The sequence below is a fragment of the Protopterus annectens genome, chromosome 7.part0 (assembly GCF_019279795.1).
Source record: "Protopterus annectens isolate FY-2018-M chromosome 7.part0, PAN1.0, whole genome shotgun sequence".
NCBI classification, from domain to species: domain Eukaryota; kingdom Metazoa; phylum Chordata; order Ceratodontiformes; family Protopteridae; genus Protopterus; species Protopterus annectens.
In genome coordinates, this window is record NC_056739.1 from 416913144 (window position 1) to 416940764 (window position 27621).

Below are 27621 nucleotides of genomic sequence, written 5' to 3' on the forward strand. Positions count from 1 at the left end.
CGACTGACAGACATTCTGGCCATGAGTATCGATTGCTCTCCTGGACATTGTTATCCTCTAAAAATGCTACCATCTTTCTCATCAAAGTACTCAACACGATTCTCCCTGCCACTGTGGTTAAGTTAATAGCCTGCAGTTGCCCAAATGCAAACCAATAAGATCACTGACCTGTAGGCATGATATACATGTGGTGCCCAGATGTTTAGGTTTTCCCCATGCAGTTGTACAAGAGCACCAGCATTGCTGTCTTTCATTCCTCTGACACTTTTACATTAAGCAGTCATCTGTTGAAGATCTCAGTCTGGGAGTCTGGCAACATACTGGCTATTTTCTAAGGATTCTGCAAAACAGCCCATCTGATCCTTGTGCCTCATCCTGCCAAACGGCAGACAATTCCCTCTGAATTTCTTTCTCTTTCTCTCTTGCAGTGTCTTTCCACTCTTTTCCCTTGTATGAATGCTGTCTCTCATCTCTGAAAGAGACATAAGACTCATTTAACCTTATCTCATCTCCAATTTTCAGTGAGGATCTTGATGAAATATGTACCATAAGACAAAAGCCATAATCCTCCACCCAGGAAGAAATGAGTAGGCAATGACACATTATTCCTAGTCAGCTCTTTTGGTACCGGTACAATAATTGAACTGAGGTTGTCTGGGTTTTAGTTAGGGCTTCATCCCTGTAGACTGAAGCAATGACTATATCATGTAACTAGTACATGGGTTTCTTTTTGACTTCTCCCACATCAATAAATTGTGCATTTTAAGTTTACATAGTATGTAGTTAGAAAGCTCTATGATTCATTGTTATTTAATGTGATCTATTTATTTTAAGACTTTTGGCAAACTATCAAAACAATGAGATTCACTTAAAATGTGAGCTGAATTATGTCGCATTATATGTCAGTCAAATAGTGTTGGTGTCACACTGACTAAAACAATATCATTATTAAATTAAGCCACCCTCCATGATATGACTGCAACATTAACACTTTGATGATATAATGTCAGTATCTCCTCTTAAGTGATTTTGTGTTCATCCCATTACTTTTAACTTCCAAGGCAGCAGAATGCATTATTTTTTTTTTATATTGACACATAATTTGCCATTTGACAGACCTACAAAACAAAATCCCCTCTTACATTTCCCAGCTTGTAATATATACCAACTTCTTCAGTGAAGTAAGTGTCTTTGCATAGCAAATGTAACACCCCTGTTAGTGCAACTTTGTTTAGAATATGCATCTTGCTTCCCCATTCCTCATAATCTGCTGCTGTGCAATTACACCCTTCTCTGCTTCTATTCTGAAATGCTCTGTGCAAACTTGTGTACCTAGCAATATAGATGTTTAGTATTTTCTTTCATTTTTTTTTCTTTTTTCTTTTTGTAGTTAGACGAGTCCACCCTGGCAAAGGTTTCTACTTTCAGCTAAGACCAGAAAAAAAAAAAACAAGAAAGCTATGTCTTGCTCACCCTACTAGCCTGTAGTGGTATAGGCAGCACACTGCATCAGTCGTAAGATCTTTGTCTCACTGGCCCAAGGTTCAGTCCTGAACATTATTCACTCTCATGGGTTCATAGGTATATATTAAGCTAATGATCACCAGGGCTTTTACAAGCTGAACTGTGCAACCCAACCCAATTGTGTCCCCATGTAACATGGGCATCTATTTGGTGGGGTATGTTAGTTAGGAGGTTGCTAAAGGTTTAGTGGGGGGGTGTTAGTTAGGGATTATTTACTGTAGGCCTCTGTCTGTCAGAGTCATGGGGGCCAGACCGGTGGGAAATTTTCGATTTCCCATACAATGGTCAAGGTTACATTTGAATAGGGTTAGGAATGGACTCTGTTTCACTTGGATGGGGAGCCTGTTCCAGAGCATGGGGATCCTTTGAGACACATATTCGTTTCACCAGCATGTTCTATTTATGTCACAAGCAAAGTTTAAATCCTTGGATCTAGTGCTTCTGGTGCTATTCATTTTATGGATGTGCAAAAAGTCCATCAAGGCTGGATCTGAGGATGCCTTACATGCCAGACATACATCTCTTAGTAACTTGTAGGAGACTGAGTAGAGCAGTAGGGCTTTAAGGTGATCTGTACAGGACAATGTGTACCCTGGCGTCTCCTGATGAAGACCCTCTATGGGCATTCCAGCTGTTGCATATGTCTGGTCAAGCACATACCAAAGCGGAAATGATGCTTGTGATAAGGGCAGAGTAGTGGTACCATAACTTCATTGGACCTGGATGCCGTAACCTTACTTATAAGTTGAATGACATTGAAAGATTTTCTTACTACCTTGGCTATGCATTAGTCAAAGGCCAGATTGCTGTTTATATATGTTCCCAGATCCCTAACTGCGGGAGTCAACTTTTAAGGGTGTCTTATTGATGGAGCAATTAACAAGCATGGGTGTTTTCCCAAAAGGCACTATAATGCACATCTTGGCATTGAGTTTTAATCCTTGGCTTCAGCACCAGACAGTTGTTTGTGTTAGACCCTCTTGCAGGATGTTAGTGTTATTGGGGAATGTATTATAGCTCTCAATTTGCAGTTGCCTGCAAACTTGGTAAGTCAGAGGCCCTTGACATTATGCTTGGCCTCTGAGAAGTAGATGCCAAACAGGTGCAAGCCCAGCACTGAGTCCTAGGGTACTCTGCTGGTGACCAGTTTCTTGGTGGAGGTGGTCTCACCAATCCTGACTTCTTCAATACTATCTGTAAGGTAGCTGGCAATCTGAGGAATTATGTAGGGATTTATGATTAGTTCAGTGAGTCTGTCAACAAAACCATAGTGGGGTAATGTACTGAAACTTTACCAAGGTCTAGGTAGATGGTATGCACCATTTTCCCCTTATCCACTGCCTTGGTGCCCTTCTCAAAGAAGTCTACCAGATGAAGTATTCTTGACCTTCCTTTGACAAAACCAAAGTGGAATGTGTCCAGGGTCTGTAGGTTGCCAAAGTCTTTGTTGATCATTTGCATAATAATTCATTCCATGGCTTTGCATATTAGACTAGTCAGACTAATGGGTCTGTAGTTTCCAGGTTTGGTTGATGTTCCACCCTTATGAAGAGGGATAATCATTGCAGTCCTCCATTCCCATGGTATATAGCCTGTTTTGAGGCTGTAGTTGAAAGGTGATGTAAGTGGTCCTGATAGGACATGTTTCAAGGTATTTAGGAGGCAACATATGATATTGTCTGGGCCCACTGAGGCCATGTTTTTGGCCTTAGTGAGCACCACCATGTCCTGCTTCCTGTTAATAGTTGGGGGAACATACTAGTAGGAATTTCATGAGGGTTGGCATAGAGAGTTTGGGGTTGAAGTTAGAGCATAATTTGCCAGTCTGCTTGGTGAAGGTGTTACCGTTTACCTCCAGTTCAGCATACTGCTGTGTGTTACCTTTAAGGTTTTGGACATAGCTGTAGAAGGCCTTCTGGTTGTCTTTAGCCTGAAATGCTATCTTGACCTTGTAATTGGCATTGCTGGATTTAATTAGCCCTCTAAGTTTCCTGTTCAGTTTAATGAGTGATTGCTCTTGTCTGATTTTGACCACGACCTTTTTTCCTTTTGTTATAAATCCAGTTAAGGTTAGAAGTCTACCAGTATGGTTTGTTTTTAGGGTTTGTTATGAGCTTACATCTGACAGGTACAGTAGCCTCTATGCCACTATTTAAATGGTTGTACAGAGTTTCTATGAATAATTCTGCATAGAACTTGGGGTTCAGAGGAGCACTGAACTTTGACAAACTGTCACTTAATGAGATAACTGTTACAGGTTTTTCTGGGTTTGCCAAGTTGTTTTTATTTTGAAGAGATGGCTTTGTAATCTGACTTCACCAGTGGAGACATGAAACAGGGGGCAGTGCAGTGCTTTCTTATATTGGTGAGTACTAGGTCCAGTATGTATGAACCTTTGGTTGGAGTGTGCACTATCTGGCCAAGGACATCTGTGTTATTAAAGTCCAGGAAATGCTGTACCTGGACGTTGGAGGAAGTGTATGTATCCAAGTTTATAGAGGGATAGCTGAAGTCTCCCATGAACAGGGTATTGGGCTGGATGGTATGTGCCTCCAGTAGGTCTAGGTATGAGTTATGGGATTCTTGGGGCATAGATGGTGCCCTGTAGCTTACTAGTTAGTGGTAAGGGACTTAATCTATGGTGATTTGCACATTGATGAACTCTAGGGCATCCTCCTGTTTAAGCAAGCTAGAGATATACTTGTTGCTAATGTAGACTGAGACACATTGCTAACGTAGATTGAGACACCTCCACCTTTAGTCCCTGTCTGTGCAGCTTATGGTCTAAATGTGTGGTTGGCACTGAAGCATTGCACTGCAGAAGTACTTTCTGCAGCTTTAAACTATGTCTTGCTAACAGCACAGATGTCTATATTCTCCAGAGTGAAAAGATCTTGTATTTATTTATTTATTTCACATTTATTAACCGGGTTAGTCCAACTGTGTTTGCAAACAAACCCATTTTCAGTGGAGGCCCGAGGGGAAAAGCCCCAGCAAACATAAATAAAGATAAAGTTACCATATACAAATATTAAATAATCACAGTACAAAATAATTATAAAAATAGAAAAGGTTATTAACTATTTGCATTGCATTGATAGTAAGCAACCCATTTTCAGTGGAGACCCAAGGGGAAAGAGCCCATAAGCAAAGATAAACATATAGGACAAAAACTATTAAAATAACAATGCAAATACGGAATTAATAAGAAGAGAAAAACACAAGAAAAAATTATGAACATTAAGGGCTGCACTGATAGCAGTGGTCTAAATTTGCTACATATAAGAGTAAAAACAAAAAGATAATTGTTCAAAAGAAGGAAAATGTACATGCAGACAGTGATAGGAAGTGGGGGGGTAAATAGTGAGGAGAATGGGAAGGGGGAGAGAAAGGAGGGGGCTATAGTAAGGTATGTATGCCTTGTAGGGTGTGGAGTTTCTTCGTAAGGTTCCTAACACTGAGCAGTAACACCTTTAGGTTGTATTTCGCTTTTATTTTCTAACTTTGTCAGTTTGGTATTGCCTAAAAAGGCTCTAAGGGGGTGGATGAAGTTTTAGCCAATATCCGGAAGCCCAGGACAGACAGGTACAGACCATCCTTGGCAGTGTGACTGGCCTTAGGACTGGTGCATTTTCCCAAACTTGGTTCATGCATATATCAGTTCAACACATTTCTGCTGCACTATGTGGGTGGGCCAATTAAAAAGTTATTGGGGTGGGGGATGGTTTAACATGTTTGTTCCATCCATTTAATTCAAGCTGCATTAGTTATATCAGACCTTACCTAGCCAACTCAGAGCGATTTACAAATGTTCTTGCAACTCAGGTTAAGCTGTCTTCTGCAAAATGAATGCTGTTAAAATCAGAGATGTTGGAGCTGCAGACAGTGATCTGATGTGATGGTATAGTCCTGATTTTTCTAGAAGATGCTCATGAATCTACACGGTAGAGCTCTTGCCACTTTGCACTAAATATGATGATGTTCTGAGCATTTCTACATAATCATTTTTTAATATTTCATTAGAAACTGGTTGATGGTAAGGTGTACTAATCATGATGAAAAATCTAGACTGGTGACATTAAGCTGAACCTAGAAACATTTATTTTATGGAGTTTTATGGTGAGTGGAGCACGTCCCAACGACTTGAACGAATGATGATGTCCATGTCCTTTGCTATGCAAAGCTGATTTTGCAGATTTGAATGGCATTTTATCAAACATCTGCTTCAGTGTTTTAATAAGATTTTGCCACCACGGAATGAAAAATATTGTTACTGTGATGTTGCCATTGTGTTGGACTGTATTTGACATTTTGTTGTCAGCCATGCTGCTAATGTTATGACTAATGCCACTGTGACAGGGCTCCATGCTTTTTGTGCCCTATTGCCATGTGTATGTTGCCCCTCTGCTATGTCGCATGCTCTACAAATGCAGAACAGAAGAAGCAAGACTCGTACTCTATTTCACATGATAGTCTCTAGTGACTGAAATCTTTCTAATTCACCTCTGCAGTCCTGGCAGGGTGACTAGTTGTCAGGGTTATGGTAAGGTGAGCTAAACTGCAGGGAAGACTAGCGTAGTTAGACTGTACGAACCTCAGCTGATAAGAGATGGTTGCTAAAAAAAGTGAGAAAATGCAATACAATCAGTTGTCATTTAGATGACTCCAGTGCTTGTAATGATAGAATTGCTTATAATAACATGGTTAGCTGTGAATCACCTATTAAAAAAATACTGAGACAAAGAACAGGAAAATTTATCTAGTGGTAACATACAGACTTCATTTACCTGCCATTTGAAGAGCAGAACAAATTTCTGAGAAAATGATGGTGACATTTTTGTTTGACTGGTAGTCACTAAATAATAGCACGGGGGGGGGCAACAAATGTTCTTTGAATATAAAAGAGGTGGAAATGGGGTGTAAGAGGTGGAGCTGTGTTACCAAGGAGCTTTGTCACAAATGTTGATGTCACCTCTGAACCCTTTAAATTGCCTAGCAGACTGGAGGGAAACAGAATGACCCGTCCTGAAACTCTCAGGGCAGAATAAAGAAAAAAAGAAGAAAGAAACAAAGAAATATAACAGAAATTGCACTAAATTTCAAAAGGAAACCTCTTCCACTGAGGAAAATTTTATTTCACTTCATTCTGGCAATCTTTTTTGTTTTGAAAGTTTTATTTAAAATTTGTTTTAACTTAACACCATTTGGCAGAGATGAACTTTGCACACATCTGCATGTTTTGTCTTTCTCTGCTGAATTTGACAATGTTGGTGTACTCACGGCCAACAGCACAACAAAAGCGACATAAGGTAAGTTTCCACATCTCCACCTGTAGCTGTTTCTCAATCCTTGAGCTAGAAAATACAAATCTGCTAGCTAGGGTGCTGCGTGTGCCTTTTAAAAAATGCTTTTATTGTTGTTTCTTTTCAAGAATCTGTCAATGTAACTACCATTTATTATGACATGCACAGATAGTGCTGCTTTGGATGACGAGAGCTGTAAGGTTCAAATTCCAGTAGAAACAGATGTAGCACAGTGAAAAAAAAAAAAAAAAACAGGTCCCCATCTGAAAACTGGATGATTGGATCTCTATGTATAACAGGGCAAGAAAACAATCTATGAGAAAACAGTGATTTTTGAGAGATAATGTTAAAAGGGAATTAGGAAAAAATCTTATTCTTTCACTATTGCAACTATTACACACGCACAAACACACATACACACACACATGTATATCTAGTTTTATATATATATATATATATATATATATATATATATATATATATATATATATATATATATATATATATGTATATAAATATATATAAAGAGAGAGATAGATATATAGCTATACATGCACATATACACAGTAGGTGGGTGTTTCTTTCACTGATTTACTGTTAATGTCCATTACTGATTTTTAAATCAGGATTGTATGCATCAGCTTATACAGTACTTATATCTGTTTAGATCTGTTTTGCGTGTAAATGGATTGTTTACTCTTTTTCTTTTCTGGGAACCAAAAGAGAAAAAAGTTTTGTAGCTTAAAATTATGTGGTCTAATAGGATCCAAATCCAGTATTGCAAAGTTGCTGACTGATTATAATCATACTTACAAATGAACTTTCTGCTTACTGATACTACTTGCCAAGATAAAAGCCCAAAGTTTTGCCAAGCTTAATCTTTTTATAGATGGTAATTTTGAAAGTTAGACATACCAAAACATTTATCACACAATGGTTACTTAGACTGCTGTTTTCTAAAACTGTTTTAAATGTGTACATGTTTTTATTTAAGGGCATTTCTGCAAATTTATTTGCAACTGGCAAATTAAGCAAATCATTGTAATGTCATTCCTTGTCAGACAAGCTAAGAGAACTACACATTTTTTTTTCAAAACTCCTCAGAATTTCTAGGAAATCTTGAGCAGTTTGAGTCTTATCAGAACATTTAATTTTACTTATTTCACTCAATTATAAACATTCAGATCAGTTTAATGTTTACTGAAAAAAATAAATGTTTTTGAAAACTGAAATAACAATAAAACAACAAACCACAAGTTTTATCTTCTTTAACTTTGCCCTTTTTTAATCTGAAATAATAAAGTATGTACATTAATAGTCTGGTTTAATATATTATTAGTATTAGCATGTTTGTTTTCTTCAGCATTCTTTGTAATACTTTCTGCATAATTAATTTGTTCTATTGAGTAAAATTAATTAGCATTCATGTGGGGGTTTCATATTCAGAGGTAGCATGATATTAGATGTACAACCATTAATTTGTAATGGTACATACTATCTGTATGTTAACAAAAAGATTACAGTAATAATTTAAATGAGAAACAAGATACTAAATGCAATAGAATTGATGAAGTAAGAATGCTATTCAAAGTAATATGGGGAAGTATGAGCCAGAAATGGTTAAATGAAAGTAATTGTCCAAAGTTGTAATGATGCTTTTAAGATGTTAGTTTGTCAGAACTTGTGTATTATATCATTCCTTGTTAATCGCATATTTGTTACTATTCTTTGACAGAGAAGAACAGAAACTTTGTTATTCTCCCAGTTGAAAGCAATTGTTTGCTAATGGATTTTAGACTTTATTTATTTATTTTTATTTTACATTTGTTTACTGGGTAATGTCTGACTGGGCTAGGAGCATATTTTCAGTGGAGACCCAGGAAGCAAAGTTCCAACTAATATCAAATGAATTCAGCATAATAAACATGATGAAGAAAATACACGTATTACAGCAGAACATAAACATGTTTAGGAATACATGTTACAAATATTTTTGCTTTATCAGTTAACATAAATACTATGTTAGTAAAAAATAGAAGTAATTTAAGAATTGTACATATAGCAAAGTATCATAAATTAGCAAAGAAGGCAAAACAGTGTAGATTTATTTTATAACAAGTCCAAGTTGTAGTCCTAACATAAGATATGTTGGTGGGAACATAGGTGGCCGAGACTAGACTAGGTGTTTGACAGATAGTGCAGGTAGACTAAAGAACATGCTAAATGTAGGCTATATGTATTGAGTGAAGAAACTGATGCAGTGGTGAGAGATACAGGAAAACAAAATTGGTATATACGTTTTTACAAATTTAGAATAATCGTTGCTACTTGAGTAAAAGTTTTTTTTTTTCCTCTGTTGTTTGCTTTTACTTAATGCCACTTTATCTGTTTTGGTAGGAGCAGCTACCATGCCTTTCTTTAGGACTAAGTATATATTACATCACAAAATAAAGCAAAAACCCATAGTTTCAATATATATATATATATATATATATATATATATATATATATATATATATATATATATATATTGTGTGCAACGGCTGAAGTTCAAGGGCCAAAAGGGGGAAAATCATTTTAAAAAGTTCATGAATTCTACCACCAAGAGCACCCTCAGTTATGAATTATGCATTTTGTAAAATAATTGACATATTCTTAAAACAAACATGCTGAGTGTCTTTTAAACACACTAACTTTCAAAGTCTGTCTGGGAGATATTTTAGCCCCTAAGAAAGATTAGAATGATTTACATTGAGTGTATAATATAACTTCTACAAAAAAAAAGTCTGGTTAGATGATCTGGTCCTTCTTGGAACCTCTTTTAACAACACCCAGGAAACCTAGACCACAAGATATAGTAGATTTGCAATTGCCTCCGTTAACTTGCAAGAGGTGGATATTTCCGTCACTCATTTACTGTTACTGACCATTACAGACAGTAGTTGTTAGCTGGCAAGGTTAGGTACATTACTGAATTTTTTAGGTTATTGCTAGGAATCAGCAACCTTGGAAATCAGCTACTTAGTATTAAAAGAGAAACATGAGTGATGATGAAAAACATTTTATTTAACTGAAATATGACTACAGGATTGCTTTCAATTCACAAAAGAAATCATTAATAAACTGTGATCCTTATGAGTTATATTCAGTCTGAAATGTTTAGTGTCTTCAAAATCATTAGTATGGTTTGCAGCTTAGGTCCTAGAAACAGGTACCCCTGAATGTTAAAGGGAAATCTCTGCACTACTGCAAGTTAGAGATAAGACGAGGGGCTATCATGCTTTTAGACTAATCTCAATCACATGTATCATATTTGTATCACCAACTCTGAAAATGAATGTCACTTGATCCACTGACTTCCTGCTGGCCAAGTCTGGATGAATCTGCCTAAGAACTAGCAGCAAACTATGGCTGCATAGTGCATTTAACTTTCTGGAGCTTTGTAGTAAGAATTGGTAGAAATGTTAAGGTGACCTTTTTTAAACATATATAAGATGAGAAAAGAGACTGTCACTTGACTTCTTCAAGTCTCTGTGACATAGTACACAAAGGGCAAGTATCCCTTTACAGGACAAAGTGTAAAGATTGTATAGTCTCGTTCATCAAAGTGAATCATATGTCTAAGGCACACAGTGAGTTTTACTCATTTTTTGTATGATTTTGATGGTCCTCTGTACTTAAGAAAAAAGGAAATTCCTAAAAGGACATATCACGTTGTGTCTTAGGAAAGGTGGAATTTGTGATTCCCAGCGGGTGTAGCACAAGCTTTTTTACACACATCATAACATCTCATGATCACTCTACATAGCAGAGATTGACTGCATTGTTTGTTTATTTTGTTAGTTTTAATGTGATGGCATTACTAGCCATCTGCTATATCCCATTGCCACTTACCAAAATGTCTGTATAGCAGGGCAGAGGGGAGATAGCAGTGCACTGTCACAGTACCATGCTGACAAGTGGGAAATAAAACCTGATATACAGCTTTCCTAATGGTAGACGATGCACATTTTTCCTCTGCTCTCTTCTAATCCACACCCAAACTATGTGGCATGCAGTGATGTTAGTGATGTTCATGCAATTCATATTCACATGCCACATGCACACCCCATACTATGCATGATCTGTCCGCACTTCTTCTTGTCTGATGTCTACCAGACCTACAGCATTTTAATCTCTAAAGGGGCAATAGCAGTGCAGTAAACAACTTCACACCATCCTCTTAAGAGTAAAACAGTTAGCCACCAGACAGCAGCTCTCTCTCTGCTCCTGTGCACTAGTCAGAGACTGAGTAAATCATGATGGCAGTACAGTGTATACCTCTGTTGCATACATGTAAGAGTTATCAGTGGAGTCTATTTCATGTACTGGTGGATGAATGAAATAACCAGCAGCGTTGCAGTCAACCTATTACATTGTAGTCCTTGCTATGCTGGAGAGTTCTGTCTCCTGCTGTCTGCTCTTCAGAATCATTTGTACCTTATGTAGCTCACTGATTTAGGAACAGACATGCTTATGTAACCTATATTCATGGCACGTAGATTGTATAGGTGTATTGTGTGCTGAAGTTGCTACATATATATGTACAACTTTCATGACTTTCTCACCACAAAAATAACAAGAAAGATGATGACGAGTGGCAGCTGTATATGCCTACCAACACACCAGATGTCATGACCATTGTCCCTGGACATCAGATCGGGTTAACATGTTTTTACTGTACCAAACTCTGTGTGCACTTGCAGTACATCTGGGCCGTATGTTACGCCTACTGCAACTTCTTAAATTAGAGGGGCACCCATCATCCTCAGCAGAGACTGGTATTTGCATACTGTCTTTGTAAAATAAACTTAATGTAACAAAAGGTGTCAGAGGTCACTAATGGCATTATTATTATTATCAGAACCTCTTTGTCTCTGAAATACAAATAGCCATATTGCACTTTATACCAGGTGCAAACCCAGCCCCACATCTGGTAAGTATTTTCATGAATCTTACTTATAAAAGGTATGTATCTATGTATGTATTTATTTATTTATTTGCATTTCTTAACCAGCATAGAGCACTAATCCATAGGAACATTTTTCATGGAGCACTGTTTGGTTAAGTGAATTCCTGATTGTCACACAGGTAGGCAAACAGAGGATGAGGAAAGCAAACTCTAAACCAAAGAAAGCAGCACAATAACAGGTCATAGTCTTATACTTCTGCACTAATAGCTTGCCATCAGTAGGATTCAGGTAACATTTATACATGCTGTTTCAATGTGTTAATAATTGCTTAGTGACTTTACTGTATTATAATTTGTTATGATAGGTTTTACCTTTGCCATTCTTACTGTTTATAAAATAAAATTTAGCTGAAACCTTTAATTCTGGAATTAGAAGTGACAGGCTATTAAATGTCTTGACATATTTCCCTGAAGAAACAGCAAATAATATATATTATATTATATTATATTGTATTATATTATATTATATTATATTATATCTATACAAACTACTGGGAATTTAAGATTTTCCCATATAACACCCTGTATTACAACAGCAGTATAACTGAAGATCTTGTGTGTGTCACCTGCATTTGATAACAGATTGTTGCCATTTCAATTGTGAAAATTAATAATAAATATTTTGCTATGAAACATCAATCAGCCCAAACTTAAATCAGCTAAATCCCCTACACCACAGACCTACCTCAGCTCTCCTCTTCTTAAACATCAATGTAAGAAGTATACTTAACAAACTTCATGACCTTCATGCCCTACTAGCTCTATACAAACCAGATATCGCTGTGTTAACTGAAACATGGCTCAAACCACAACATCACAATAATGAGATTACTGCCCCGGGTTGTAACATTATCCTAAGAGACAGATCAGAGAAAAAGGGCAGAGGTGTTGCAATATTATTCCAAAATCATCTTGCCTTAGAACAACTAGATTACAATACCCATGAATTCAAAGATGTAGAACTAATCCTTGCCAAATTAAAAATAAGTTCCAACAAGCATATAATTATTGCAGGTGGCTATATACCACCAGGCAATAACGTCACTGTAATGGAAAGCCTGCTTAATTGGACCTCCAACTCCCTTCGACATGAAACCATACTATTAGGAGACTTCAGTATTGACTGGCTTCACTGCTCCAGCCATAACCCCTCTGCCTTCATAAACCTCCACAGGTTTACCCAAACTAGAACCACCCCCACTCAAATTGACAAAACTTCCAAATGCCAGTCCATCTTAGACTGGATCCTGGTATCTGACCCCGCTCTTGCCCAGCAATCTGGTTGTCTTCTAGATACCCTAAGTGATCATCATCCAACCTACCTAATAAGGAACAGATCCCAAACCATCAACCAACCTATCCTCAGAGTAGTTAGAAGCAAAAAAACCTTTATAGCTACTGATCTCATTAATGCTCTAAAAAGCTGCAATTGGACCCCCGGAAAACATCTACCTCTAGACAATGCCATCAAGTACTTTAATACAACCTTCATAAAAATCTAAAACCATCATGCACCCCCTAGAACCATTAGAATAAAAACTAACTATGCCCCATGGCTAAGAAAAGATACTAAAACTATAATGAAAGAAAGGGACAAGGCCTGGATTCAATATCAGAAAAACAAAACCACTATTTTGAGACAAAACTGTGTAGAGCTCCAAAAACAAAGCCAAAAAACAAATCAAACTTGACAAATCCAGCTACTATACAAGCATGCAAGAAAAATATGTTCACAAACCACAAAAATTCTGGGCCTCAATAAATGGTATACTGCATCCAAGAAAGTCCACGACTCCAGCCACTGTGCTTCCAAATAACCATGAAAACATTCCTACTCAGTTTAACAATTTTTTTACCGAAACAGTCCAGACCTTTGCCAATGCCCAAAATAGTACTAGCAGCCCCACACCAATAACTACCCCAACCCACGCCAGTATACAAAACAACAGCCCCAATTTTCACCTCTACTCTGTATCCACCAAATCAATATCTAAACTCCTTGGTAAACTTAAACCAGCCACTCTAGTAGCTGATAAGCTGACAGCAGACTTCCTTCGGATCTCAGCTGAAGCTATAGCCTATCCTGTTTCTATTCTCATAAACAGATCTTTCTCAGAATGCAAAGTCCCCACCTCATGGAAGACATCATATATAATTCCATGGCTTTAGACCTTCCCATAGCACCACAACAGCACTACTATCATTCACCAACATAGTTAACCACCACAGAAACAAGGGTCTATTTGTTTCTTCCATATTCTTAGACCTATCAAAAGCCTTTGACATGGTAAACCACAGTCTGTTTCTTGATACCGTATCCACCCTAAATATAAGTCCCTCCTCTATATCATGGTTCAACAGCTACTTATCTGCCCATCAGCAAGCAGTCCTATGGCAGGACCAATTGTCCCCCCTGTTACCAGTAACCATAGGAGTCCCTCAAGGATCCACCCTTGGCCCATTGCTGTTCTCTCTATTTACTAATCAGATCTCTTCATCCTCTCCCACTGCCTCAATAGTACAATACGCAGATGACACTACCCTCATATGTGCTGCCCCTACCCTTAGTGAACTGCAAACCCTTACCCAAAATAACTTCACCCTAGACGAAACTTGGTTCACTAACATCAAACTTCTTATTCCCAAAAAACACAAAATAATTATTTTCAGTCCTGGCAGAGCTCCTCCCCTAAATAATAATTAGCTCCAAAAAAAACATTCAAATCAGTCCAACCACACACACTAAACTGCTAGACATAGAAATAGACAATAACCTGAAGTTCAACATCCACATAGCACAAACCATTAAAAAAGTTAATAAAAAACTTGGTCTCCTCTACAGGAACAAACAGTTTATGACAAAATGCACCAAAGTAACCATCGCAAGGACTCATCTTCTATTTACCCTTCTCTATGCCTCTCCCATCTTGACCAATCTCTGACAAAATGATCTAAATAAAATGGAATCTTACTACAAAAAGATTGCCAAGTTTGCTATTGAAGCCTCATATAGGTCCCACCACAATGTATCCCTTAAGCAACTCAACTGGCTTGAGTTGCCTCATATACTTCTACTCAATCAACTCTCTGTAGCACACAAACTCTACTACCTTCCTGAGATAACTCCAGCACTTCAGCACCTAATTCAGCCCCACATTCCCTCTAGAGCCTTAAGATCTAACAACCAGAACCTCATAACTGTCATCAAACATAAAAACGAAGCTAGTAAGTCCCTCTTTGCCAACACCATTGCCAAAACCTGGAACACATTACCAAGCCAAATAACTTCTGCCACCTCCTTTAGTCAATTCAAAAAACTCCTGAAAACCCACTATCTAAGTAACTGGCTATGCTCATGCCACTCACCAGGTTAATCCATACCAAGAGAATTTGTCAGGGTACAGCTATGTATAAACAGTTTCTCCCCTGAAAGCTTCCAAACCCGTATACATTTACCTTACAAAACTTACAACTGCAAAAGAAAAATAATTGTACCTCTGATTGTCTACTGTAAGAAATGTTAATCACTAGCATGATGTCCTGTTGTGTGTATATATGCTATATATATATATATATATATATATATATATATATATATATATATATATGTTTGTTAATCCCCAGCATGTTGTCCCAATGTGTATATACACCATATGTATGTATGTTCTACTTCTTTTTACTCTCATGTAATGTATTGTAATGTGGAGCTTTTCTCCCCGGGCCTCTGCTGAAAATGGACCTGTCTCCAGTCGGACTTTCCCGGTAAACAAATATAAAATAAAAAATAAAATAAATAAGTATTTTTTTTATCATCTTTTGTAAACTGTCATGTGTCCCACCTCGCAATGTATCATTTTCTTCCACCCATATCTCTAAACTTCTTTGTTCAAAAATTCTGCATAAAGCCAAAAATAATGGGAGAACAAAGGCCCAAAATCAAGACAATTTTTAAATATTACCAGAGAAAAGGATAATAGAGCAACATGTTTTATGTCAATGTGCACTTTCTGAACAATAAGAATTAAATTTGAATAGCTGGCATTACTGGCTAACTGTGGTCCTTGGGAGACTTACCAAAAAAATCAAAAATGTTATGAGGGACAGAACAAAAACATAAGCAAAATCAAGGGCATTCTGCAAAATCAGGGGCAACTGAAAGGTATACTTCAAATTTTTTTTTTTTTCTTCTCTCCTCCCTCCTCTCTTCCTTTCTTCTGTCTCCATTTAGAGCATAATTGTTTTTAATGGATGAAAATTTGTTCTTGGCCAAAACAAGCTTTCTCCGAATTAGGTCACTGTATGTAGAGTTTATCTTTGCCCCAAGATTCAGTATTCTTGTAACTGATCGTGCTAAGTTTGGAGGTGCAAGGGGCATGGAGAGTTTGGAGACTTGATCCCTACAGAAACCTTCTGTTTTTGGAAATCATGCTATTCATGTTGCTTTCAGCTGACAAGTTCATTTCACTTTACTGGATGGTACACTTCTGCTTTTTTTTGTCATTCGTATGATAACACTTTGTTGTACACCTGTCTTTCAGTAACTAATCATGTCTTCTGCAGTATGTTCATTTTTGCTCAGTCATTTCAATGCCTTCCTGTACTATGTTGACGTATGTTTGTAACTAACCAGACATTTGTAAAAAATGTCATCTTTGCTTACTTTCTCATAAGACTATGGCTGATGATTTACATAACTTTCATCAGAACCATCAAAAACAAAACAAAAATTAAAAAAAAAGCAATTTTAGGGGGACAAGACCCTCCCTCCTTCTCCCCATAACCCTGCATCTCTAAATATATTAACTCTAAGGTTGCACAACAATGCAATAGAAAGAAATGTCCTTATCCTCATGATTCTGTGATCCTGCTGTTAAACATAAAATGTTTTTCAATGTAATGGAAAGTTGCCAAAACTGTCTTGACAATTCCTGTTTCACTGAAAACCTATTTGATGAGCTGCAAGAATTTATACATATATATATATATATATATATATATATATATATATATATATATATATATATATATATATATATATTTATATATATATATATATATATGTATATAGTGTTTATATAAGTACCTTATAAAGTGGAAATAGACTGAAATTTATGTTTCAGTTTCTACTGATTAATGTGCAGGTACAAATGTTGCTTGCGCATTCACAATAAACACTATGAAGACAGCAAAACTGAAGGAAGCACGAAGCATCCTTCAAATAAAATATTGTTTATTTATTTATTTATTTATTTACATTTGTTGACTGGGAGTGTCCAACTGGACGTAGGTCCATTTTCAGTGGAGGCCCGGGGAGAAAAGCTCCACAGTTAAAATAAACAGACAGTAGTTACGTTGGATTACATAGCAATTAACAATTTAACATAGCAATTACTTACAACATATTTACAGATGAAGAACATAGTACATCAGTAGACAACTAGAATCTTTATCTGTGAAGTACATAACAGACATTAACAAATGTTACAATGAGAATTTCCTGCTGTATAGTAAGTCCTAGGCTTATGAGCATCTGAGCTTGCTATAATCAAGGTAGTTAGTGGAGTGGAAGGAAAGGTAGTGGTTGGATGGGGTGGGTGATATTAGAGTGGGAGTTGCAAGGGCATAGCCAGCATGTTTTTAGATGTGCTTTTAGTAAAGTTTTGAAGTGAGTGCATGATGGTACGGAGGTAATTGTGGGTGGAAGGGAGTTCCATAATTTGGCTATGGTGCAAGAGAATAGTGCTTCACCAGCAGAGTTATTGGCTTTAGTGATATGCAAGTGATTTTTGTTGCTGGATCTTAGTGGTCTGGTGGTGCGATAAGGTTGGAGTAGATTCTGGAGGGATGGGACATTTAGTGGATGGTTTACTAGTTTGTGGGCGAGTGAAAGTTGATACCACTGAAGGAGGTGAGGGAGTTCAAGCCAGCCCATTTCATCAAGTGATTGACAGTGGTGACTATGGTAGGATGCCCCTGTGGCGAATTTGGCGATTTTGTTGTAGCAGGTCTCTAGCTTGTTTAGATCGCATTGCCTTAGGTTGGTATATATTGGAGAGGCATAAAGTAGGGTGGAGATAAGGTGAGAATTTGCTGTTGAAATCTTTGCTGCTTTGGTGAGAAATTGCTTATTTCTGTATAACGCTCCTAGTTTTTGTGGACTTTTTTTATGGTCATAGATATGTGAATGTCAAATTTTAGTTTACTGTCTATTTTCACTCCTGGCAATTTGGTGCATTCAGTTGAGTATATAGTGGTGTTGTCTTTTGCTGTGATGTTAAAGTAAGAGTTGTTTTGAGTATGTTTGGTGGGTTGGAAGATGAGTAGTTTAGTTTTGTGTGAGTTGAGTATTAATTGAGGAAAAGGCTTCCTGTGTGACTTTTTGCAGTTTGGGTAGGGACTGGGCTGAGCAGATGATGGTTGAGTCATCTGCGTATTGTATGAGTGTGCCATGTTTGGTGGCAGAGGCTAGATTACTGGTGTAAACAGAGAAGAGTAGGGGTCCAAGGATGGATCCTTGGGGAACCCCTATGGAGACAGGTAGTTGGGGAGATATGTCATTCTGCCATACAATGGATTGTTGGTGGTCAGACAGGTAACTCTGAAACCATTGGTGACTGATTGAGAGAAGGATAGGTTATTGAGGACAGAGATAAGTTGTTTGTGTGGGACCATGTCAAATGCTTTAGATAGGTCTAGGAAAGTAGCAGAGGAGAGATAGCCATTGTTTTTATGCTGAAGGATAGTGTTAGTAAAGGAGAGTAAGGCAGTGGTGGTGCTATGGTTTGGTCAGAAACCATGCTGAGTACTGGAAAGGAGGTTGTTAGTAAGGAGGTAGTCTGAGACCTGAGAGTGTATGCATCTCTCTAGTATTTTGGAGAGTGGAGAGAGAATAGCTATGAGGTAAATTGGTTAGTTCTATGGAGGGTCCGCCTTTGTGGAGGGGAATTATATGTGATACTTTCCACAGTGTGGGAACGTAACTTTCTGACAGAGATCGGTTAATCAAAATGGATACTGGGTAGGCCAGAGCATCAGCTGCGATTTGTAGGTATTCACTTGGGAGGTTGTCTGCTACTAATTTGGTGGGTTTAAGTTTAGTTAAGAGTTTTTTTATGTTGGAGGTAGGTACAGGAGAAAAAGAGAAGGTAGTGGGGAGATTACTAGTTGAAGGTGTGGGTTGGAGGGGAGGGGGGTTATGTTGTTTAGCTAGTGATAGTATGGTTTGGGTGAAGTGTGTGCCGAATGAGGTAGCAATATTTTCTGAGGAGTGAGGGATGTTAGGAGGAGGGGTACTGACTTTACCTGGGTGGAGGATGGAGTTTATGGAGGACCAGAATTGTTTGGGACTGTGTTGTGAGGAGTCTAGGGCAGACTGGGAGTATTGGAATTTGTCCTGTTTTATTAGCTTTTTGACTCTATTGCGTAGTTCTAGGAATTTCTGTCTAGTTGAGGGGGTTTTGGTTTTGCGCCAGTGCTCCCAGGCTTTATCACTGTTTTTCATTTCTGACTTAGTGGTTTTCTGTAGCCATGGGGAGAGTTGTGTTTTGGTTCTAGAAAATTGTATGGAGGCATGGTAATTAAAGATGCTCAGGAAGGTAGTATTAAAAAATTCAACTGCGTCATCTAGACTGAGGTACTTTAGAGGATGCCAGTTACATTCTTTGAGGGATGAGATGAATGTGAGTGGGTTAAAGTTTAGTTTTTTACGTATTTGATGGTAGATGACAGGTTTAGCTTGGTATAGGTATTTTTTGAGTAGGAATGTTGGGGAGTGATCACTGAGGCCATCTGATAAGCAGCCTGTTATATATGACTGGGGGCTCTTACTGACTAGTATCCAATCCAGGGTAGTGTGCTTGCTGGAGTTTTTATTTATCCTGGTTTCAACAGTAAAACATCATTAGAGAAAGAGAGAAAACTAAATGGGCTGGTTTTACATCAGCCAGGGATCGGGACTGTCTGATGTCATTCTTAACATCACAGAGGAAGCACAGACCAGTAACATCGCAATTACTTTGACAGCAGAAATATCTGACAGGCCTGAAAGGTCACTATCATACAACTCAGCTGTCTAGATTTTTGCAGAATGTCCACATTTATGCCTTGTATTTTTGGTCTGTTCCTCTAAAATGTTGTTTTTTCTGGCAAATCACTGTGGAATGCTGTCACTAAATCATGACATACATTTACATTTCAGACTTTATTTCCTCCAGAAAATGCATGATAGCACAAGAACTGTTGATTATTCAAGCAACCTTGTAAGAGAAATATTTAAAACCTGTCCCTATTTTGGCCAGTTTGCTCACTACATATCTCAGCAGGAGTACGGCTTGGAAATGAGCCGTTTGCCCTCTTCGGAATGTGGTTGCGATAATATGGGATGGCTTTACATCACCAAGGATCAGGACTGTCTGATGTCATTGTTACCATCACAGGGTGAAGCACAGACCAGTGACATCGCAATTACTTTGATGGCAGAAATATTATCTGACAGGCCTGAAAGGTCACTATCATACAACTCAACTGTCTAGATTTTTGAAGGAGGTCCAGACTTATGCCTCGTATTTTTGGTCCGTTCCTCTTAAAAGTTGTGTTTTTCTGGCAAATCACTGTGGAATGCTGTCACTAAATAATGACATGCATTTGCATTTTGGACTTTATTTCTGACAGAAAATGCATGATAACACAAGTCCTGTTATTCTAGCAACCTTCTAAGAGCAATATTTAAAACCTGTCCCTATTTTGTTTCCTTTGCTCACTACATATCTCTGCAGGAGTACGGCTTGGAAATGAGCCGTTTGCCCTGTTCAGAATGTGGTTGCGATAATACGTTAAGTACCATATATATATTTTTATGTCTGTGTGTGTGCGTGTGTCTGTGTGTGTGTGTGTGTGTGTGTGTGTGTGTGTGTGTGTGTGTGTGTGTGTGTGTGTGTGTGTGTGTGTGTGTGTGTGTGTGTGTGTGTGTGTGTGTGTGTGTGTGTGTGTGTGTGTGTGTGTGTGAGTGTGTGTGTCTGCTCACATGCGTGTGTGAGTGTCTATATATTTAAACTATTTTCCAATTGTTATAATAAAAGACTGGTCTTAAAAAAACATTCATACCAAGTTTGCTATTTTCAATGTTTTAAGATCGATACTTGATATCAGAGATCAGTGAAGTGGGTGAAATTAATTTGAAAATAATTTATTACATTTCCAAAATACAATACTAGATCTTTTTCATATCTGAACAAATTCAATATCACCTGATGTCTTTTACCATCAGAGAACCTGGCTTGACAAACAACAATGTTCGGAGACATCAAATCAAGTCAACTAGGAGGAGGTCAGCTTTCATACTCTCACCTTTCCAATTAATTCATATAGTAAACATTATTCATTTTGTCTATCATAGCTTAAGATTTTTCCAACTGTACAAAGAGATGAAAAAATAACCAAAAATGCTACAAAACTCTTTACAATGCATTCATGTTAAAATTCCTTTTATTAGTACACATTGGTTTATAGTTCGTTACTAGACTATTGGACCAAGAACCATTTTAAGCTTAGTTAAGCTTACCACAAATTTACCAAAATATTGCTGACATGTCATGTGTCAAAACCCCAAGGAATTTTACATCTATGATATAGACTTGTACACATCAAGCATTCACATGCTGTCCTGTCCACTGGAAACTTGAGTACCAAACCAGAGAAAAATTTGCGATTTTCTATCCATTGTTCCAAGTTACATTTCATTAAGGCTAGGGGTGAGCTTTGCTTCACATGGATCAAAAGCATGTTTCAGAGAAGGGATAATCTTTGAGACACATACCTGTCCCTCCAACATGTCGCATTTTTGTCGCAAACAAGGCTGATGTCCTTAGAATGAGTATTTCTGATGCTGTTTTACAGATGTGCAACAAATCCATCAGTTTGGGATCAAAAGATGCCTTGCAGGCTAGGCATAGTTCACAGTGCAGCAGTCTGTAGGACACCGGCTTTATAGTATTGTTGGGCAGTACTCAGAATGCTTTCTCCAACTAATTGTTACTTTTTCTTATGTTTGAAAGGGTAGTAAGTTGCATCTAACATAAGCTAAGATTAAAGTGCTTCTGCTGAGCTCCATTTTACAATGCAATTGATATTTTTCTAGAATTTTGATATCACATTGAGGGACTGAAGGTAACATTTCCTGATATGCAGAAATGTATGATGACTGAACTGTGTGTTATACATGTAGGACTCGCTGACTACATCAATGTGCACATAATCGCTGACTGAAAATAACTGACTTACTAGTCCACATGTTAAATAATTGCATATTAAAAAATGCAATGGTCTGTCAACAATTCTGAGCACTCTAGTCCCAAGTTCATAAGTCCTACATAAATAGAATGCAACTAAGTGCACACTTTTATTTTATACAGCTCTAGAAATGTCATATTTAATTTAGCTGCAAGTAGCAGCTTTTGAACCTGGCTCCAGTACTGAAGTCATTAACAGGCTAACAGCTGTAAAATGGAACTCTGCAGCAAGCCTTGGTATGTTATCCAAGTTATTATCGTTCTAAAGTATTAGGAGCAGCAGTTAGCTGAAGTAACCTGTGAATGCAGTAGTCTGTAGTATTTAAACGACATGCGAAGGGAGAATTTCACTTAAATAGCAAAACATATAGTATGGAAATAATAGGTACAAGTATCCCTTTTCACCACTGCCAGTTTGAGTTCTCCAAGTATTTTATTTTATTTCCTGTTTTAATGATTACATTTCCTCTGAGATTGTCAGGAGGTGATTTCTTAGAAAATTGTAACAAGTTACTGCAGTGTCAGGTCTGTTTTATACATTGTGTCAAGGGAAACTCTCTGTTGGGTATGGGAACTAGAAAAAAAGTTACCTCTCAGAGAAGTTCTGTTTAAAGTCTGTACTTTGATGAGATTAATTTGCCAGTACTACAAATCTAAGCTCTGGTTACCTCTGCAGTTACTGTACATTAGTTTAAGTAGTTAAAAACAGATTAATGTCAGCTGCAAACAGAATCCTACCTCTGCAGTTACTGTACATTAGTTTAAGTAGTTAAAAACAGATTAATGTCAGCTGCAAACAGAATCCTACCTCTGCAGTTACTGTACATTAGTTTAAGTAGTTAAAAACAGATTAATGTCAGCTGCAAACAGAATCCTACCTTGGCAGAGTCTGGTATAGTAACTGCTCTATCAATGATGGTGATACTTCATTCACAAATTAAAGCTGCATTTATTATTATGTTAATCTCTTGCAGTTAACTGTTACTGCTTAAAAATAAGAAAAAGCAGCAATTGTGGTACAGACATCTGAAACAGAAAAAATAAAGTTAGTGACATCCCCTGTGTTTGTTGTAGATGCCTATAATACTGTTAGAATACACCATCAAATGTAAGATGTCATTCCCGAATAAGAAACTGACATTGAGTGACATTATTTCATATAGAAACTTCACTGTTTAAGTACAGAAAAATATATATTAATATATATAGGGCAGAAGACTGAGACAAAATCGAGGCAGCCCAGTACATCATGACTGGCTAATGATAAATTATCATTTATTTTTTATGTATGTATGCATCTAAGTATTTAATTACTTTTAATGTCAGCGGCACTTTATACGGTATTAAATACCACATTATAAGGATGAGAGGTAATGGGCACATGCTACATTTTAATGTATCTCTATGCAGCTAATTTATATTTTTAAATCTATGCAATGAGGAAAATGAAGTCATTACTTATAGAGTCTACTATCTTACATCAAAATGCACAGGCTCCGAACATTGTACTGAAACCAACTACTATATATATATATATATATATATATATATATATATATATATATATATATATATATATATATATATATATATATATATATATATATATATATATATATACACACACACACACACACATATATATATATATATATATATATATATATATATATATAAGTACTAGTCATATTTATTCAAGGTGATTAGGTTTTCATGTATATGTGAAAAAAAGTGTTTTAGCAGAGGAGCAAGCCTCCTTGTACCTCCCCATGGGTTTCACCATCCACATATTATTTATTTTCACTCTGAGGTCACTCCAGCTTCAAGAAAGAACAATCATTATTTAAATATTTAACCATTGGTCACTCTTTCTCTGCTATTTGTTCCTGAGTGGAATACCTTGTACCTCTATACATTGAGTGGTCAACTAGTAAAGCAAACAGCACCTCAAGCAAGAATAGTGCTAACAAATGCAAAACAAGCAAATACAGCTCAGGCAAATCAGGGCGAGCCTTACCCATCAACGTGCATGTTTATGTAATATTACCAGTTTTTAAACCATTAAAATGATTGGATAGAGTGGTGCATTTATGACTTTTTTGATCTGCTTTGATGGTTTTACATTAAACTGCCCCTGCCAATATCATCTTCCTTTCCAGTTTTGGCTCTACTTCCTAATACACCACAACATTTCATCATAATGATAGTGGGTCAGCTTGTCATCAAGCATTCACTGAATCCTTACCTTTCAAGCTTTGTCTTAGTAACTCTCAAACAAAAACACTTATTTTGTACTCTAATGTTATTGCTACTAAAATATTTCTGCTCCATCGTGTAGCACCATTTCTGGAGTTATTTATATTGATGGATTTGGGTGTCATAGAGGATGTCAAGGGCACAGACCCACAACCATACATACAGCAGAAGAAAAATTGTATTCACTTTTCAGTGAATTGTTTATCAGGAGCTTTTTAAGAATAAATAATTTGGATTCAGATTTCAGGACACACCATTTACTAACTTGTCCTCTACCTTGTATTATAAACAACTAAATGACAATAGCTCCAATGTCTATTTCTTCAGGTTGAGTCTGTTCCATGTTCTCAAAGTTGTTTCAGTAAAGGAGTGTTTTATAACACCACTCATAAAATTCACACATCATGATGTAGTGTCCAAAAAACAGAATCCTGCACCTTTCTTTACTGAACCCCACTTCCCACTTCCCTAACTGTAGGGGATTTTCAGATCCCTTTTAGGCTTTTTCTCCATCCAGGAGACCATGATTTTTGTGTCTTCTGTATATAAGCTGTTTGTTAATCATCCTCTCGGCCATACCGGAGATGAATATTTTTATAGTGATTCCCCAGTACTGATTCATGAAATATTCTAGCATTCTACTCATTTTCCTAACCTTGAAAGCCTGTCAGTACCATCACTGTCTGAATTCTTTGTTGTAGCCATTCCCCATCTAGTTTTTAAGGCTATGTCCTACCCCGCCCTTTCAGCTTACCAAATAGCTTTTGAAGTTGTAGTGATGCAAAAGCCTTACTGAAGTCCAGATAGAACACATCCATTGGCACAGCATCATTCATTTCTGCTATTAACCAGTCACAGAACTAAAATAAGTTTGACTGGTAGCTATTCGTGGCACTGAAACCATGCTGATTTGGGTAATTCAGCTGGGTGCCTTTTAGAAAAGTTTCAGGATTTTCTTAAAGGATCCTCTCCATCACCTTCTTAGCTAATGATATCAGGGTAACTGCCCTGTTGATGCCCGGACTTTTCTGTTATCTCTGTTAAGAAAGAGGACCAAGACGCCTATTTTCCAATAATCTGTTACTTCCCCGTTTCTGTTGATATGTTAAATATTTCTGTGAGTGATTCTGCCAGAATACTTTCTAGGTCTTTGAGTACTCTGGTATTCCATCAAGACTCTGTGCCTTGTCCTCATTCAAGTTGACCATTTCCTTTTCCAAGACTATCCCTTACTTAATGGCCCATCTCTCTATCTCTTACCTTCCTCTGTTTTCTTTCCCTTTCAGCATAGTACCCATTCCTCTTTTTCTTTTATGAATACAAAGAACTCATTCAGTACTTCAGCAATCCACTTGTCAGCCCTACCCTCCCTTCTATCCTTAATCAGCATCTTAGATTGGTTTCCCTTCTTTCTCTTGTGAAATAGACCTGAAAATTCTTTCCCTGGGGTTTTTCAATCTGTAGTTCTGCCTTGGCCTTCCTTACCAACATAGTTGATGCTCTCTCTCTCAACCTTAATACAATCTCATGTGTCTTCTTCCTCCCCTGCTACATCTTTTACTACTTAATGATTTCCCCTTATTGTTGACTATTGTCTTGCCTTCTCTGGATAGTCACTTAGGTCTCCTCTTAAGCTTTATCTTTCTTTTTCTGGACAGGCACTAATGCATACCTTTCAGAATGTGTTTTCTTCTGAATCTTACACAAGATTTTGTTGCCCCTTCCACTTCTCTCCTTCTTCCTCATTCTTTCTGTACCACGTCTCCTAGCTGCCTGTATTTCATGTTTCTGTTGTCACCATTATCTTTGTCTTTTGGGTTTCCTCTGCTCTGTTTACTGTAAACCAGACTCTAGTATGGCCACTATTTGCAAGACAAATCTCTTCTCATTATGATTTTTTTTTATGGTAGCTTCTTGAACCAAATTAACACATTATTCCGGATTCCAGATTTCTGTATGGATCTTTTGCTTTTCTATTCTGCATTTAGGAACTGACCATAACTGACCCCTCTGAAATGGAAGCATGAGACTTGCCCCATCACCAGCTCCACCGTCTTTTTCTGTCCTTAGCTCCTAAACCTATCCAACAATGGTTACACTCCTCCATCAGTAAGTTTGGAGGATGCTTTCTCCACAACATGCAAATAGTTTGTCAGTGTACTTGCCTCCTTTGTGACTCTGCCCTTTCCAGCTCCTCCTTCTTCCTATATCACCTCACAAGCTATCTCATTTTTAGAATAATCTGTCAGTCTTCCCTCTCTCCACTTTTTGTCATACTGGAGGATATGACAACCTAGAACTATCATACCCCAGTCCCTGTTTTCCGTTCTGTGCAATGCTAGTGATGTTCATATTGCCACATGGTCTGTATTTCCTCATCTTTTTTCCAGACTACTGGAATTTCGCAAAATAACTTCCAAAATTTCCAAGCCCTTTTTGCCTTTTTGCCACACCTTCATCTTTCTTTCCTTTCTGAACATCCTTTTCACTCATTTCCACTTTTCTCCTTTGCCCATTTCTGCCCTGTCCCCCTACTTCTTTTCCTGCAGTGTTTACTTGTTCCTTTTCTTCTTCCCCATATAACCCCTACTTCATATTAAAGGCACAAAAGTGTCCCCAGACCAGTAAAACTCTTTCAGTAACAGTGCACCACTCTTACTAAGGGGGAGCCTAACTGCAGAATAAAGTTAATTCCTATCCCATGTTACGCCCCCCAACATTGTTACCCACACAGCTGAATGTTTTCTTCTCTGCCTAACACCATGTATTGTAAACTCTTAGCTTTCTTGATGCAATGGCTGTAGGGTCTGGTAGGGCATCCAAGAAATCAACCATACAGTCAAGATCTTGACATCCTTTGGCCGCATCTTTTGCCTCCTGGATGGTTCCCATCCTGCCCCAAGAGGTTTAGATGAGTATTTAAAGGTAATTTGTGAGAGTGACAGTTGTGTGAGTCAACAGTTGCTGAAAACTACTTTCACTGATCATTGACTTTGCTGCATTCCCCACTGTAGTAATTTGTGCAAGTCAAAAATCACTGAAACCCACTTTTAGCATTGAAGTAATTGACTGTGCCCTTTCCTCAGTGTTGTGTGACCATGTGTGTGTGTGTTTGTGTGTGAAAAGGTTTAGTTTGTGAATCAGTGAAAGTGGTTTTCAGTGAAATGTATTTACATAAATGGTGATCAGAAAAATCACCTGTGATCAGTTGTTATGAATCTATTAGTTCAAATGTGAGGTA

General features: G+C 37.5%; 1 protein-coding gene across 1 annotated transcript in view; it reads left to right on the forward strand.

The window, feature by feature from the left end:
• Window positions 1-6550: 6550 nt before the first annotated feature.
• Window positions 6551-27621, forward strand: part of LOC122805819 (C-type natriuretic peptide-like) — a 72812-nt gene continuing 51741 nt past the window's right edge. The window contains exon 1 of the mRNA XM_044076080.1: window positions 6551-6833. Within this exon, the coding sequence (XP_043932015.1) occupies window positions 6738-6833 (96 nt within the window). The 5' untranslated portion in view covers window positions 6551-6737. The remainder of the gene's footprint in view (window positions 6834-27621) is intronic.